The 15,677-nt window shown below is 31.1% G+C and overlaps 4 protein-coding genes across 5 annotated transcripts in view; 3 read left to right on the top strand and 1 right to left on the bottom strand.

The window, feature by feature from the left end:
- The window catches only part of LOC123676833 (DNA-directed RNA polymerase I subunit RPA1), a 36,013-nt gene extending 31,008 nt beyond the window's left edge, over positions 1 to 5,005 (top strand). Inside the window, exons 19-25 of the mRNA XM_045613082.1 lie at positions 1,584 to 1,739; positions 1,793 to 2,010; positions 2,107 to 2,249; positions 4,122 to 4,274; positions 4,350 to 4,460; positions 4,516 to 4,708; positions 4,835 to 5,005. Coding sequence (XP_045469038.1) covers positions 1,584 to 1,739; positions 1,793 to 2,010; positions 2,107 to 2,249; positions 4,122 to 4,274; positions 4,350 to 4,460; positions 4,516 to 4,708; positions 4,835 to 4,938 — 1,078 coding nt within the window. The 3' untranslated portion in view covers positions 4,939 to 5,005. The remainder of the gene's footprint in view (positions 1 to 1,583; positions 1,740 to 1,792; positions 2,011 to 2,106; positions 2,250 to 4,121; positions 4,275 to 4,349; positions 4,461 to 4,515; positions 4,709 to 4,834) is intronic.
- Positions 5,006 to 7,099: 2,094 nt separating this feature from the next.
- LOC123676829 lies at positions 7,100 to 9,630 on the top strand. 2 transcript variants are annotated; one of them, XM_045613078.1, is made up of 5 exons: positions 7,105 to 7,123; positions 7,240 to 7,334; positions 7,410 to 7,629; positions 7,684 to 8,010; positions 9,051 to 9,630. In XM_045613078.1, the coding sequence occupies exons 3-5, from the start codon at positions 7,410 to 7,412 to the stop codon at positions 9,344 to 9,346; spliced, it is 843 nt and encodes a 280-aa protein (XP_045469034.1). In that variant the 5' UTR covers positions 7,105 to 7,123; positions 7,240 to 7,334; the 3' UTR covers positions 9,347 to 9,630. The 2 variants fall into 2 exon arrangements, with proteins under 2 accessions (XP_045469033.1, XP_045469034.1); XM_045613077.1 differs by having other exon boundaries at positions 7,100 to 7,334.
- Positions 9,631 to 10,665: 1,035 nt separating this feature from the next.
- Positions 10,666 to 11,652, top strand: LOC123676830 (alpha-ketoglutarate-dependent dioxygenase alkB homolog 7, mitochondrial). Its single transcript, XM_045613079.1, has 4 exons — positions 10,666 to 10,821; positions 10,874 to 11,073; positions 11,128 to 11,301; positions 11,351 to 11,652. Exons 1-4 carry the CDS (start codon positions 10,683 to 10,685, stop codon positions 11,597 to 11,599), a joined length of 762 nt encoding a protein of 253 aa, XP_045469035.1. The 5' UTR covers positions 10,666 to 10,682; the 3' UTR covers positions 11,600 to 11,652.
- A 444-nt stretch (positions 11,653 to 12,096) lies between these two features.
- LOC123676828 (RE1-silencing transcription factor B-like) lies at positions 12,097 to 15,606 on the bottom strand. The gene is made up of 2 exons (XM_045613076.1): positions 15,024 to 15,606; positions 12,097 to 14,551 (listed from the first exon to the last, which is right to left on the bottom strand). The coding sequence occupies exons 1-2, from the start codon at positions 15,156 to 15,158 to the stop codon at positions 13,640 to 13,642; spliced, it is 1,047 nt and encodes a 348-aa protein (XP_045469032.1). The 5' UTR covers positions 15,159 to 15,606; the 3' UTR covers positions 12,097 to 13,639.
- Positions 15,607 to 15,677: the final 71 nt, after the last annotated feature.

Here is a 15,677-nt window from a genome sequence, read left to right as displayed (position 1 = left end):
ATATATCGAATCAGTAAAATATTCAGAATAATTGAAAGAATTGAAAGAATTGAAAGCCTGCAATTAAAACTCATGAAGACAATCATTTGAAATTTGTACTTTACATTACCTAAGATGGAGGGCGGCTTTTATAGAGATTTCTATCAGAGTATGTAGAATTTTTATCCCGTACAAGACGGAAATTCTGCTTGATTCCAAAACGTGATATAAATATCCAAAATAATCAGCAAAATTATGATATTATCTGCAATTTTCCAACTAATCCAACTCAAATGGTCGAAGACAGAAAATCTTTATTCGGATTAGCTGAGATGCTCTACACTCGAGAAATACGGAAAAATGCCTTCCAATTGATGTATCTATATTTCACAGATGGGATTCAAAACAAGTTTTTGCGACTTGACAATTTGACGAGAAAAGATGTTATATTGGTTGCCTATACTTGAGGAGCGGGAAATGAGATATTTATTTGAAATGACCACCCCAACACAATTTCTGGCAATTCAATACCAGAATCGCGAACAAGACAAAAACAATTAGAAAGTGTACCTGACGATTCCACTTCAGCGGTACATTCATTCTCCAAGCAGAAATAATATTAAAATAAAAATTATAAAAAGAAAAAAAAAACGTTACAATTATTAATGGCAAACATTACAGACTCATATATACACAAACTGTAAAGGGTTAATATACTAAAGTATTTAAAGATATTTTTACAGGTTTCAGTTTGTTTCATTCCAAAGATTACTCTTAAACATTTTTTCTGCAGTAGAAAAATTTTTTCAACTATTGAAGATCTTGCCCAGAAGATAATCCCATATCTTATTCTTGAATTAACGTAGGCATGATAGGTAGATAATGCAGCATCCACTCCTACTGTATCTTGGTTGACCCTTAAAGCATAGCAATATCGTGCTATATTTGGAGCAAGTTTTTCAATTTGACTCTTCCAGTTTAGCTTTGAGTCAATATTTAATCCTAAGAATAATAGACTTATTGCTCTTTTGATGTTGATATCTTGGTGTTTTAAATTCAACTCATATGTTCCTCCACCTCTGAACAATAGGACTTTAGTTTTGTCTATATTGAGCATTAGGTTGTTTTCATTAGACCATTGGTTCATTTTTTTCATATCATTTTCGAGACTAATTCTACATTCATTTACATTATAAGCTTTAGTAATTATAGTTGTATCATCTGCAAACATAATAAGCATCATTGTCAGTGCATTGTATCAAATCATTTGTACAAAGTATATAGAACAATGGACCTAGGATAGATCCCTGGGGAACCCTGCTCTTTACTTGTTTCCACTTTGAAGTTTTTATGTTACCATCTTTCCCCTTGCTGGTTGTTTTTTGCATTCTGTTTGTCTATTTTTTAATTTCTGTAACTGTTCTTCAACGGTTATTGTTATTATTATCATAAAATATTTCTATATATTTATGTTTTTCTTCAATTCTGCTATTGATTATTTTGTTTATTCTTTTGAAATCTCACCTTGGCAACAGTTGACATTCATAGTCCAATAATTTTTACTATTCATATAATTTTATTGAAACATTGAAATCTTTTTTCAGGTCATGCAGATATACATTGAAGCTTATATTCCTCCCACATCATGTATACGCTGATAAATACTGTGTCAACCCAAAATACATTATTAAGCACATCAGAAAGAGATTTTTCAGTTTGATGTTTCTGGCTATCGGAAAACAGAACAAATGTGCCAGCTTGTGAGTGTTAAATATCCCTCTATTGATATCCCCCTTTAAGTTTGTAATTTTAGAATCGTGATTGATGATGGCAAAGTAGCAGATAAAAATAAAAGAAAAGGTGAGGATGATGATGAGGTAGATAATGTGCCTGATGATGTGCCTAGGATGGATGTGGATAGTTCAGATGAAGAGCCAGAGGATACAGACGATGCTAAATCGAGTAGAAAATATCAAGATGTGCATGATGACCAAGAAAATGAAGATGTTGAGATGGAAGAATCCAACAGTGGTGAGAAAATGAAAATTATTGTTATTGTAACAAATGTATCATCAATAACTTTTCGAATTAATATAACTTTACTTTTAATTTCTATGTTATTAATAGATAATGAAGAGGGGGAGGATGATACTAATGATGTTAAAAAAGTTAACGACGATATAGACAATGAATTATTGGACAAATTTAAAATGATCGAGGGCTTGACATACGATCAAGAAAATCACCTTTGGTGTCAAATGATCTTTTCGGTAAGTTTCACAGTCATTTATCTATTCCTGGAAAAAATCTTCTTAATCATATTGTGGTCATAACTAGAATATTGAATCAAGTTAATAATGAAATTATTTTTATGGTATGAAAATATTATTTCTAAGTTGATAACTTTTTTTATATAATTCAATTTAACATTTAATGACATGACGCATATTTGGTTTTATTCCATTATTAAACAACCAGTAATGAGTCTTCGATAACAAAAGTCCATGTGATTTATTTTGATTCCTAATTGCAAACTGTGTATAGTATCATTGCATTTATAGAGCATGGAATAACAAAGAAGAGGTAACATGTATCAAATAGCCAAAGGTTAGCATATATGCAGATCAAATAGCAAAAAAGGCATTTGTTAGTATTGTCTCATTTAAATGAAGGTACCTTCATGCAAATTTTCATATTGATGAGCAGAACCATAAAAAATTCAAGAAGAATATTTAAAAAATACTAAATATTTCCACAAAATCGACTGAGTTGAGATTTTGGGTGTAAATATGAAATAAGAGTTTCAAGCTTCCTGCAAAATTACAAGCTGAGGCCTGTTACAACTTTTCACTTAGCACTTTTCAAATAATTTAGCTTTCACGAAAACCATTAAGAAATAAAAAGTGAGAAGTGAAAAGTCAAGGAAAAGGTTGCAAGGTAATTTGGTGCAGCAAACATTTATAGTCGATTCAGAAATTATTGACATCCTGGGTGGCTGTGAAAAATCGAAATTAAGTTGGTACTGGCTCTTTTTTTTTTTTTTTTTTTTATTTATTCCTCTGGGATTTCAAGACTTCCGTCATTGATTTCATCAATAAGGTCATGTGGTGGTTTTCCATCTACAGTACATCCAACGGATTGACAAGTACCTAAGATTTCTTTAACAGATCCAGCTAATGTTCTAGCCATGGACCTAGGCCTCATTTGTTTGGCAATCTCCATAACATCATCTAAAGCCAAATTTCCTGAATGTTTAACATTCTTTTGCTTCTTCCTGTCTCGTGGAGGTTCTTTAAGAGCCTTAATGATGAGGGAAGCTGCTGATGGTACATTCAGTAACATTTTGAATTGCAGATTTCGGGTTGGCATTGGAAATGTCATTGACAGGAGGTTAGATTTCAGTTTGTTTGTGTTATTGGTTTTGATCGAAGAAATTTTGAAACTAAAAAGTTGTATCAATTTCAAACACACATTGATTAGTTTATTTGAGTATTTCTCACAGTACTGTTTGAAAAAAGAAGAAGGCATTACAGCCTGGATTATTAGTGGAAGAAAACCTGTGCAATACGATTTCACCTTCAAAGAATCATTGAATGATTTGATTGTTACCAAAAGCAACCAATATATCAGTCTGGATTAAATTTGACCAAAAAGCATGGATTTTAATCAATCAAAGACAACATTGCATAAACTTAATTGATTACAAGTTCAAAACAGTTAATAAAAGGAAAATTTTTATCGACAAATATAAAAATATTATAAGTTCCGTAAGATTTTATGGTCAATACAGAGAATATTTGCAAAAAATGTGAAATTCATTTACCTGGAGGAAACTTGGTTATTTGTAAATGGCAGTCTCATTTAACAATGGACTCTAGAAAGAAAACAACAGTTTTTCAAGCATATTCAGGGGTAAAAGTAGAAGGAGCACTATTTTGAATGCTGGATATTTGGATTTTTACCTGGATGTTTTGTTTTGACAGTGACTTGATATGTATATAAGCTTTTAGTTACAAATAAGATGCATAGAATAATATTCTATGCATCTTAGTTACAAATTTGATTTGACATAATTTGTTGTTGGATTCAATTAGTATTTCTCTATTTCTTAATTATATACGTTGAACTTATTTCTATTACAGCTTCCAATCAACAAAAGAAACTTTGATTTGGCTTCGGTACTGAAGGAAGCAGCAACTAAATCTGTAATATGGGAAGTTCCAAATATAAACAAGTCTATCACTTATATGAAAGATGGAATTTTGACCTTGAGAACAGATGGAATAAATGTTTCGGTGAGTTATTGATATTTCGCAAAAAATTTTCGTGAGAATCAATTTATGTACTAATTCTACTACTTCCTATTTCAGGAAATGTTAAAATACAATAAAATTTTGGATTTGAATAGATTATATTGCAATGATATTCATAAAATAATCCAACACTTTGGAATAGAAGCTGGCAGTGCAGCTATAAAGAAAGTAAGTTTTCTCAAAATTATCTTCATTATGAGTTGACACTTGATTATGTTTATAGGAAATAGAGGATGTATTTGAAGTTTACGGTATCGTTCTTGATCCAAGGCATCTGTCATTGATATCAGACTTTATGACCGCCAAGGGAATGTTTGAACCAATGAATCGCGCAGGAATGGAGAGTAGTGCCTCCCCTTTTCAACAACAGTCCTTTGAGTCGTCACTCAAATTCTTAAAAGATGCTGTTATTGGAGGTTTGTAATTTTTTTTTCATCTTATCCCTATTGCTATATTTGCTTGAAACGATCCCTAATGAAGTTTTAAGTTTGATTAATAATATTAATTATATTATATTTACCGCATTCAATTTTTTTTTTCAGGAAAATGTGATACTTTGAAAAATCCCTCAAGTTCATTGGCTGCAGGAACATTATGTGAAATAGGTACAGGGGGGTGCACTGTATTAATCCCAACTATCTTATGAAGTTTTTTGTTGTAACATTATTATCTTGTATAGAAATATTTGTTTATAAATATTAATTTAAAGAATACTCAATTTCATTATTATTCCTATCTTTTTCAACTTTTCAAACGAGAAGGTTCGACTCAATCTTGAAGCGATAACTCTCGAAGAAAAATAGCTAGAAACTTAAAATTTTGAGGATAGATTTGCATCTGGAATATCAAATCCGACTAGGGTTCCGAAAATATGGCTATTCCAAATTTTAGATGAGTAGATAGCTGTAATTTATTGCGGAGCAAACGGTCATCGACCAAAGAATTTATCTTCAATTTGGCGTAGAAGCGATTGAAATCAATGAAAAATTACGGAAGTTTTTGGACAACGAACTTAATAGTATATTCTAAAACAAGTTGCAGAATGGGCTCTTATTCCAATGCGAAATACGAAAACGAGCGACGAAGGAAGATTAGTTTGTCTATGAAAAGGACTGACTACCTCTGAGGCAAGAACCATGTCAACATTTCTAGTAACTCTGATTGTCACCAGGTGGCGTAGCGCTTATGTTGATGCGCCTATACTTGGAAGGAACCATCCTTCTTGGAATTCAAATATTTCCTGATACTTCACTTGATTTCTGCATCGTTTCTAGTGGTGTTTGAAACAAGAAACTGCTACAGTGACTTAATAATCGAGTCACTGTAGAAACTGCCATTCAGAACAAATTTCATTAGATTTGAACTAGAAAATGGAATTTATGGAATAGTAATTCAGTGCATAGAAGTATTATTATTTATTAGTAGACGTTTTCTATGCATCTTAAGTAGACCTAATATCCATGGATATTCAGAGAGTTATTGCAACGCACAAATAAGCGATCTTTTATTAAAGGATCCTCTATCGTGGACGTTAAAAGTGAACTATTGCAAGGTGCTTTTAACGAAAGTCAGTAAAGTGACAGATCCACAAATTACGGATAACCTAGATGCGACACTCCCCTACCCAAAGTAGAATCATTTGAAATTAACTCCCCCTGACGGTTTTTTTTGAAAAAGATGCGCAGTTAAAAATAAAAATCGACGTGTCCAAGCGTTTTTCCCAACACGCCCTCATTTATCCGTTATCGAATTTATTCCATTTGGCTGTTCCACACTGTATATTATATTACCTTAATTCGTTTTTAGTCTACCAATTCGTAATATGGGAGGAGCTGTACCAAACTACTGGGGTTTTATCGATAGAACTATTAGAGAAACTTGTTGACAAAGTATCATCACTATGTAAAATATCAGTCTACTTTATGTACCTGTTTGAATGGAAGTCAATCAAGTATTTCTTTTCATGTAAAACTGCCAGTATTGGAAGATTATTTTGTTTAACAGAATTATGTTATGTATTTTTGTACCTTTTCCTACAATAATTTTGAAAAAAGTGTACTTAACGTATAATTTTATAATAAGATTACTGATAATTAATTAGGTTCTGCATTGTGATTTGCTTTTTTTATGCTATGTTGATCCAATATATAAAAAAGTACTTAGGTAACAAGTTTATAATTTTTCTTTCAAAACAATCCCATTGGTGTGTCCATATTACAGAATTAATTACTTATATTCAATATAAAAAAATAATATTCAGTATGCAGTAGCATTCTGTAACAATACTACATTATACATATAGGTAAATTCTTATTTCTAATAAAATTCAGGATTTATCAGTATTATTTTTAATTCTTTTAGTAGGATCAAATTAAATATGATGTTTAGTTGAGAATCGTATAAGTTCTTGAAAAATTCATTATTGAGAGCACATTTTTTTCCTCGAATGAAATGGTTCCCACAGATGCCCAAAATCAAGAAATAAAATGCAGATTTCTCAAAAAGTTCACTTTGTTTACCTGAACAGCTACCAATATTTATAGGTTAGTTCTTGCTGGCAAATATTCGACATAAACAGATATCTGTCAAAATAAAAGATCCTTAAATAAAAGTTGGTCGCCTGTATTTAAATAAAGAAAGGGAGGCCTGTATTTTAGACTTAGAATATAGATAAGATTATTAATGTTCTAAGATTTTAGATTTAGACAATCCTTAATATCTGACTTAATGCGCATGCGTACATGTACATGTCAAAATAAGAGATCCTGTAATAAAAGATCGCTTATTTGTGCGTTGCAATAACTCTCAAGGTTGACTCTGGGATGAAATAGGTTAATTTTAATTCAAAGATTTTGATATAAAAATTGAATAGACATGACTGAACAATCAATTTTTGAACTGTTGATTGGGAGTAATCAAGATCAAATCAATCCATTATTAATTCCAGATGCAGTAGCTAAAATAAGTTCTGCCATTGTTCATGACACGGAGGTAATAGGAAGAAACTCTTCTTATTCCGATCATCATTGGAAGAACAACTTGGTATGTTCAATTTTAAGAGAAAACGTAATCAGAGCTCAAATAACAATATTATGAATTATGGATGGTTTTTCTTAGATGCTCCTTCATAAATTATGTATAAAAGATGATGCACACCAACATGTGGACAGCACTAACATTTCTACCATTTTAAACTTTTTGGGAAAGTTATTCGAAAATAGGGATACACTTGAATCAGATAGATGGGCAGAAGAAGTTTCAATAGAGGTTCAGAAGTTTAAAGCAGATATAAAAAAACGATTACATGAAAAAGAGAAGGAAAAAGTATTAATGAATGGTATCAATTGTACTTCGTCTGCTTTCATATTTCTAAGTTAATACAACTTTTCAGAGTATTGGTGTAAGAAAGTTAAAGAATTAGAGCTCTCAACTGGTATTGAATGGAGCAGTCCAACTCCCAGTAAGGAATTGAAAATAGATCCATTTCTATTCGTCAATTCCTTTGGAAGTAATGATCTAACCGAACAAAAAATGAAAACATGTCAAAAAGATGACATGTATAGATTAAAACATATACAATTTGGATATGCGATTATAAATCTTGGAACCAAATGTGAAATTTCAACACATTTAATAGTATTGTTGAAAAGTTTAGCTGGATATGAGGAAATGTATAACTATGAAAAAAGTTTTTGCAAACATTTATTCAAGTACATAGGTATTATATTATTCTCTTTTGAAAATTATCTTTCAAACAGTTATCATGTAGAAGAGGTATATGACCTTGAGATCATTGAATGACTTCCAATTTTCTGTCAAATTGGCAGCTACATTGTTAAATTGAAAAAAAGCAAGAGAAGTATTATTATTGGAGACTTCAACTAAGACCGCAGCAGGGATATGTGTCTCTTGATTAATTGATCTCAATAGATATTTGAAGATTTTTTAAATATTTTTATTTTCAATGAAAAACTTCAAATAGACCTGATTAATTTTTGGATCTCGTAACTTTTTGACATAGCGGATTTGAGGGTGTCAAGGTCATATACCTATTCCAATAGCGTTTTCGACTGGTTGTGCCAATGCGAATTCATTCAAATTTATGTTAAGCTAATTGTGTTAGACTGGTACTGAACTTAAAAAATACAGTCTAAACTGAGGGCAGAGCAAATGTCTATTCGTCTGGTAACGGAGCTTGCTGTCAATTCAAATATTTTAGCACTGTACTTTTTCCACAATGCCAATCGCGCGCGGTCCTGTCATAATTCATTGGTTATCTCAAATAATTTTTGTGTATGTTGAAAAGCAATTGAAATACTAGTCGAATGATCAGAGAACATTTTACATTAGCATCGTGCCAGTGCAGTTCCACAAAAGTTCGCATTTCCTGCATGCGCCAGCACAAAAATGCTCCAGCACCGAGAGTTGTTCAGTCGAATGCGCTATATATGATTATCATTCTGAACTTTTATTTTAGTTCGTATTTCAATCTATGGTCATCAAATATTTTGCATAGGCGAAATTTTAGACCTAGAAACCTGCCTACCAAAGTTGTAGAATTGTGGTAGGCATCTTCAGAGGTTTTTAGGTTTTAGATGACCATAAAATACTACAAAAATTCAGACCACAGCGCAAAAAAGGCTGGAAGTTCCTAACTTTGTTCAATTTATTGATATGTATAGCAGAAAGTTCAGAATCAACCATTTGTTTGTGTGCAGAAGAAGCAACTGGTATTTATTCGGAGTTATTTTGTTTCAGATCAGCACCCTAATCTATTGGAATTTTATTGTGAAACCTTCTTTTTCATTTTGGAAATTCAAATTATAGATGCTTGTACAACTTCAATCACAGGAACAGAGGACGATTTCAAAACACATTTGACTGAATATGTGAAAACTGTAGATTTTAAATCACTGATAGCTGCTTGTAAACTTAGTTTTTCGATTTATAGCAAAGTTAGAATGGTTCTCTATACTTTACATTATTACAGCAGGCTAAATTTACGAATCATGCATTTTTTGAGTGAGATAGAGGCTGCAGTGAAATCTTCATGAGCCTACTTTCTTGAATTATTTTTTCTGTATGCAAAGCAGAAAAATCTAACTGAAATTTCATTTGTAGATTTCATCACTTAAGGAATGAGCAGTTTTTTTTATACTTGAGATTCAAATAGATTAAATTGACAGGGTTATTCTAGTAAGAAACTTTCTTAAATTATTTTGAGGGTGTTATAATAAGGGTGACAGTTGGTCTCAATTGGTAAAGAATTGTTAAAAATGTATGGAATACATTATGTCAAAACTTCATCACTCATTGATATTAAATGAATTTCCACCAAGTAACATTTTATGTATCTGCAAAAACCCACTTATTGGAGTAGTTTTGATTTCATATGTTTTTGGGGTACTGAATCCGAATCTAAGGTTTGCCTCCAAAATTTCGTTGCGAAACAATAAAAAAGATGGAAGAAAAGGCAAAAAAAACATTTTCTCTGTGACGGGAAAAAAAATTGACATTTTATCCCTGTTGACAGGTAACAAAATATGACTTTTCACGAAATTACTTTTTTCCCCGGGAAAAAAGTGAGTACTTTTTTCCCGGATATATATTTATCTACATATAGATATAGGAATAATAATAATTCGACCACACTATTGATGGCTTTTGTTGTTGTGCCAATTCCGAAAAATAAGCCAATAACACTGTCTCCGAGAAAGAACTGCATGTCTTTTTCATTTTCCATTCCATAAATCTTGAATACGCGGTTTCGTAAATTTTCCACGATTTAGCTGGCAATCATTTTCGTGGCGCTACTTGCGCTGCTTCTATCAACTCCAGTGGATTCAGAGAAAACTCGGAATGAGACATTTTTAACTTTATATTATTCAACAAAATAAGTACTAATCAATTATTACTGAGTTCGCAATTTTTGAAACAAATCACAAAATTAAATTGACAGATATTTGATTACTTTGAAGTTTCCCTTAGCAACGCAGGTCTATTTGCAGCTTACTAGTTTAAAAATTCAAAATTCATATCGATAACATTCTGACTTTAATATATTGTAATAATATGTTCTTTCACTATTAAATTGTCGTCACAGAAAAAAATAGTGTATTATACACGGGAAAAATATTAGATTTTAGCTCTCGGTTTTTTGTCTCCCTCCGCTTCGCGTCGGGAGACAACATAACCTCGAGCTAAAATCTAATACTTTTTTCCCTTGTATAATAAATAACTATTTTTATCTCTAAAACGAACACGCTTTCGCATAAGTTCTGAAGAAGAATGGTAATATTATTCTATGCCTATTATAGCTATCAAAAACAAAATATCTTTAACCTCCACATAGACAAATTTCTCTATGAACCTCCAAAAAAGATCTTGTTAATGTTCAATGTTGCCAAATTATTCAATGAAATAATTTACAAAATGCTCATGAAAATAATAAAATGTCCATTTTCATTCGGCATATTCAAACGTTATTATTCTCAAAACCTTTCTGACGAACAATGTCTATTAAACATTGGTGAGTGATATATTTCAAGTGTAGACTTCATCTTTCCTTCTGATCTTTTCAGAAGAAACATTAAAACATAGTCCATCTTATATGCACTTATGTAAAGAATATCAAAAAAATTTCAATAAAGATGTGAAAGACCTTATCAAAAGTATGGAAGTGTATGAAAATTTTCTTAGTGTGAATGAAGAGGCTTCTCTTCTTCAAGAACTAGAACCATACATGAAGAAATTAAGATATGAATATGATCACTGGGACAATGTAAAAAGTAAATTTTGCGTCTCTGTAGTGATATTCTCTCTTTGTATTTTGTAGGCCATCCATGGCTTTCGGGAAACTGAAAGATTGAAATGGAATAATGAAAATACCAGAATATTGAACAGGGTTAGGGAAATTGCATTTCCACATGATACAGCACAACTAAAATATGTTCATATATTAGATTTAGCTGAAAATGGTTATATCAAACCACACATTGATGCAGTAAAGGTATAGAAGATAATATAATTTTGAAGTAATGCTAATTGATATTTTTCAGTTTTGTGGAAATACTATAGCAGGTTTGAGTCTCTTAACAGATAGTGTTATGAAACTTGTCAATGATAAAAACAAAGAGTTATATGTTGATGTCTTATTGAAAAGAAGATCATTATATGTAATGAAGGATGAAGCAAGATATAATTATACCCATGAAATTTTAGATAATAAAAATAGTATTTTCAAGAATACACAAATATTTAAAACAAGAAGAATATCAGTTATATGTAGAAATGAACCGAATAAATGAACTTCTGAAACTGTAAATTTCCATTTTATCTAATAAAAATCTTTCATAGTGAATGTGATGTTTATTGTGGACTTTGATCTCGGGTTTAATGGTTTTTGTTTTCTACTATAGCTACTCGGTGTTTCTTTCAGAAAATTTTTACTGAGGGGGCAATTCAATGTTCCAGGGGAAATATTAACTTGAAGAAATTACTTTCTGCTTCAGCACTCTGAATTTTGAACATGCAAGTTTTTTGTTTGTGAAGAAGAATGCTGTAACTGAATTCATAAGTACCCTAAATTTTGCTCTGAAGGAGACCTGTACAGCTTCAATAGGGCCCTGCCACCCTGGAAATGTACCTGAAAGAAACACTGTAACTACTCAATAGTGAGAATTCAGTTTTCAAAGAATTCAATCAATATTTTATTTACCATAAAACTGAAGTGGATGTTTATCGAATCAATTCAAATTTCTTTGTTGAAAAAGTCACTCTAAACTATGTTGAATAAATAAGAATATAAGTACATTTGATGTATTTCTTTGTTTTTACAGAAATTATGTAATAGCAACTATCAAACTAGGTAATATTGACTATAGTTGAAATTTTGGCAAGCTTTTCAGTTCAGAATGTACTCAATTTATTCCAAATACTATTTTACCGTTTTCCAGAACTGAAAAGTTTTTGGATCGCCAATGCTAATTGTAGAGTTAAGAATTTTTGATACAATTCATAACAAAGTCAGTCCATTCGGACTTCATTCGTCTTTGTAGCACATATTATTACGTTATTAAACAAAATATAATTATTTACAGTATTGTGTGAGACTATCAATATTTTTTGTACAACAAAATAATCTTGACTAGAAGAAAAAGAGATGAGGTCCTACGGCTTCTCATGGCTATGAGCCTTATTTCAATTACATACATCAGTTCCATTATATATTTCTCAATATATAAAAATTTTACATCTCTAAATGATCACCACTTATCCTAAAATACAGATTTATAAAGAATTTCAATACAGCTGAGATTTTAATGATAAAGTTCATAATGAACACCACTTCTAAAATCTTTAGAGATTATATAAACACGTGACCGAAACTATCAATACCTCGTCCACTATTGATAACTTTCCCCAAGCTTTAAATAAATACTTTAATTTTATATTTTAAATCTGTATAATAAACAAGAAATAGGATTTGATTTTCATGAAAGTGAATCTGTTTATTTCTAGTACAAAATTAGCACATAATTAATCCAATGCTAAGCGCATACTTTTGGATTTCATTATGACCAAAACATTCAGAGCTGCTCAAATCAGATTTTAAATTGTAGTAGTTGGACATTCCTGAATATCCAAAAGTTCAAAGAAGAAATTCCAAAGTATGCTCTTAGAATCTTAGCAGTGTATATGTAACATTACACTAGATACTTGTAATATACAGATTCTCTTCATGATAATCAATTTCTATTTCTAGTTTATTATACAGATACAAATAACTGAATATATAAAATGAATAACTGTAGTTATTGAAGTGGTATGCAGTATTTTTATTCAAATTAATTCTTTCTGAAAAAATTGATTTTGTTTCTCAAAACTGCACTTTTCTGATATTTCTTAAAAATCAATTTATCTAAACTTGAAGTCCCCAGCATTTGAAGGAGATTCTCATCAGTTATTTGTTGAACCACCTTATATAGCAAGATTATGAAAGGACAAATTATAACTAAAATTGAGAAAATAAATCTCTTGAATCAGTGTTGAATCCAGACAATTTTCTCCTGAGAGGGGGGTTAATTCACCATTTAGGGGGAGAGGTAGTCAAAAATTTGTTTTGTCTTCGGGGGGGGGTATCGGTCATACTCCGAGGGAGTAATACCTCCCGGGCACACCCCTCAGATTCAACACTGTCTTGAATTTATTAATATCGAAGTATTTGGTAATATTAATAAAGCCTGAGAGCAAACTGGAATGATTTTAAATATTTGCTGGGAATCTATCATTTTAAATAGTTCCAAATTTTTATACAAATCTACTCAATTCAATTACAGATAGATCTTTTACTTTTTCCTGTGTGTATAAGTAAAATCTTTTCTATCTGAATGTTGTTTTTCAACATGTTTTTTCATTTGGTAAGGTGAAACGCACTGATATGCACATGAGGGACACTTATGAGGTTTATCTTTGGTGTGAATATACTGGTGTTTCTTAAAATTACTCCTATCTGAGGTTTCATATGAACACATGGTGCAACTGAGTACAGGAGGAGGCCTATAATGCATGGCTCTCACGTGTTTCTGTAAAAATTGCGCGTTTATGGCACGGTATGGACACAATTTACAGTCAGCCATATGCTCCGAGTTGTTTTCATTGTAGGCATGGGCTGTGTTTTTATGCTTTGTCATAACATTAATAAATTTCGTTTTGAAAGCACACTGATTGCAGGAATACCATACAGGATGTGCATCTGATCTGTGTTGCTCCAAGATTTTTGGAGTCGGTGCTAGAAATTCACACTGGTTGCATCGTATCATAGACATCATTTGCCTCTTTTTCGATTCAGGAAAGCATTTATGATCTTTCAGTTTAGCATCATCTGTAGTCATATAGGAACAAATGTTGCAGGAGAAGAGGACTACATCATTGTTAACAGAATTTGAATCATTTTTGTCCAAAACAATCTTTTTGTATTCAGAATCTTCATCATCCTCTCCCACATCCATCTGTGTCAAATTTTTCGAGTTTTCAGCTATGGAAACATCAAAATCCAAATTAATATTAAGCACAACTCCATTTGATTGAATCACATCTATGAGATCAACTTTCGAGTCATTCTTGTTAGTGGATGAGTTGTCCAGATAGTAGCGAACTTTATTCTCCGTTTCTAAACAACTACTCTTAAAGCTGTAGAATTTTTCAATTTCTGAAGAGCAAGTGGTGCAGATTTTAGGCGTTGTTGTCAAATCCAAGTCCTTCAGAATGTAATTCGAATTAATTTTTTTTAAAAGCACTCTTTTTCGGCAAAGAGCAGGCAAGCAATAGCACACATCAAATACTGATAAAAATAATTGTTTTTTTTCTATACATAGAATAAGTACCATTTTAGGAAAATACAAAGGAAGGTAATTATTCTAAATAAATTATTCAAAGATTTTTCTACAGTACAAAATAACTTTATTTGTCTAAGCATTCTTCAACTTGTGTGGCAAACATCTCTATGAAAGGCTAATGCAACCATCAATAAAAAGAACATGCATAATAGTCAAAAAAAAACAAACGCTTAAAAGAAATAATTGATGCTAAAATTTGTGCAAGAAAGCATATCTTTTGAAATACACGAACAAGAACTAATCTCATCATTCATGGCAAATTTTTAAAATAGAAGCATTACATTCAATTTCACTTATGAATTCGTGCCAACACTTTAAAATCTTTTCAATTTACCATTTCAGGCATACATAGTTGTACCATATCTCGAAGTAATATATTTGTTGAACTTATTACTGCATCTACATCTAAGGATTGGCTGTTTGAAGTGAAAAGTAGGCATATCCTACATATACTAGATTCTGCGGACATTGCTAAATTCGAATTTTGATTCTTAATGTAATTTGACTAGATAATGGGCACAAAAACTTGATATTTCGTTGCAAACATAAATACTGTATACTGGGATTGGAAATGGGAAATGTCAAGTACGAGGAAAAGATATTGAGGTTAAAGTATTGATCCAAAAATAAGTAATTTGAATATTCACCAATAGATGTCGAACTTAACTAAAAATATTTTCAATTTCAAATGATCAGATGGAAATATTTCTTGTCATTCCTACTGAAAACTTAAACATATTAAGAATAGTAGATGAAAAAAAATCAAGCTCCGAGTTCTTAATTCGATGTGTCTCATTCTTATTTTTTCCAACGTTAATAAGCAGGAACGAGTTCAAGAAACCTTTCTCTTAAAGAAAAATGTTTTTTCATATAAAAAATAACGATGGCTTATTTCATTAGTTATAAATTTGGAATTCGATATTTACATATTTTAATAATTATATTTTTATATACCTATTTGCAGAATTTGGCCTTTATACCTTGATGA

Source organism: Harmonia axyridis, chromosome 3 (genome assembly GCF_914767665.1).
Source record: "Harmonia axyridis chromosome 3, icHarAxyr1.1, whole genome shotgun sequence".
Classification (NCBI taxonomy): Eukaryota; Metazoa; Arthropoda; class Insecta; order Coleoptera; family Coccinellidae; genus Harmonia; species Harmonia axyridis.
This window is presented reverse-complemented; position numbering and strand designations above follow the sequence as displayed.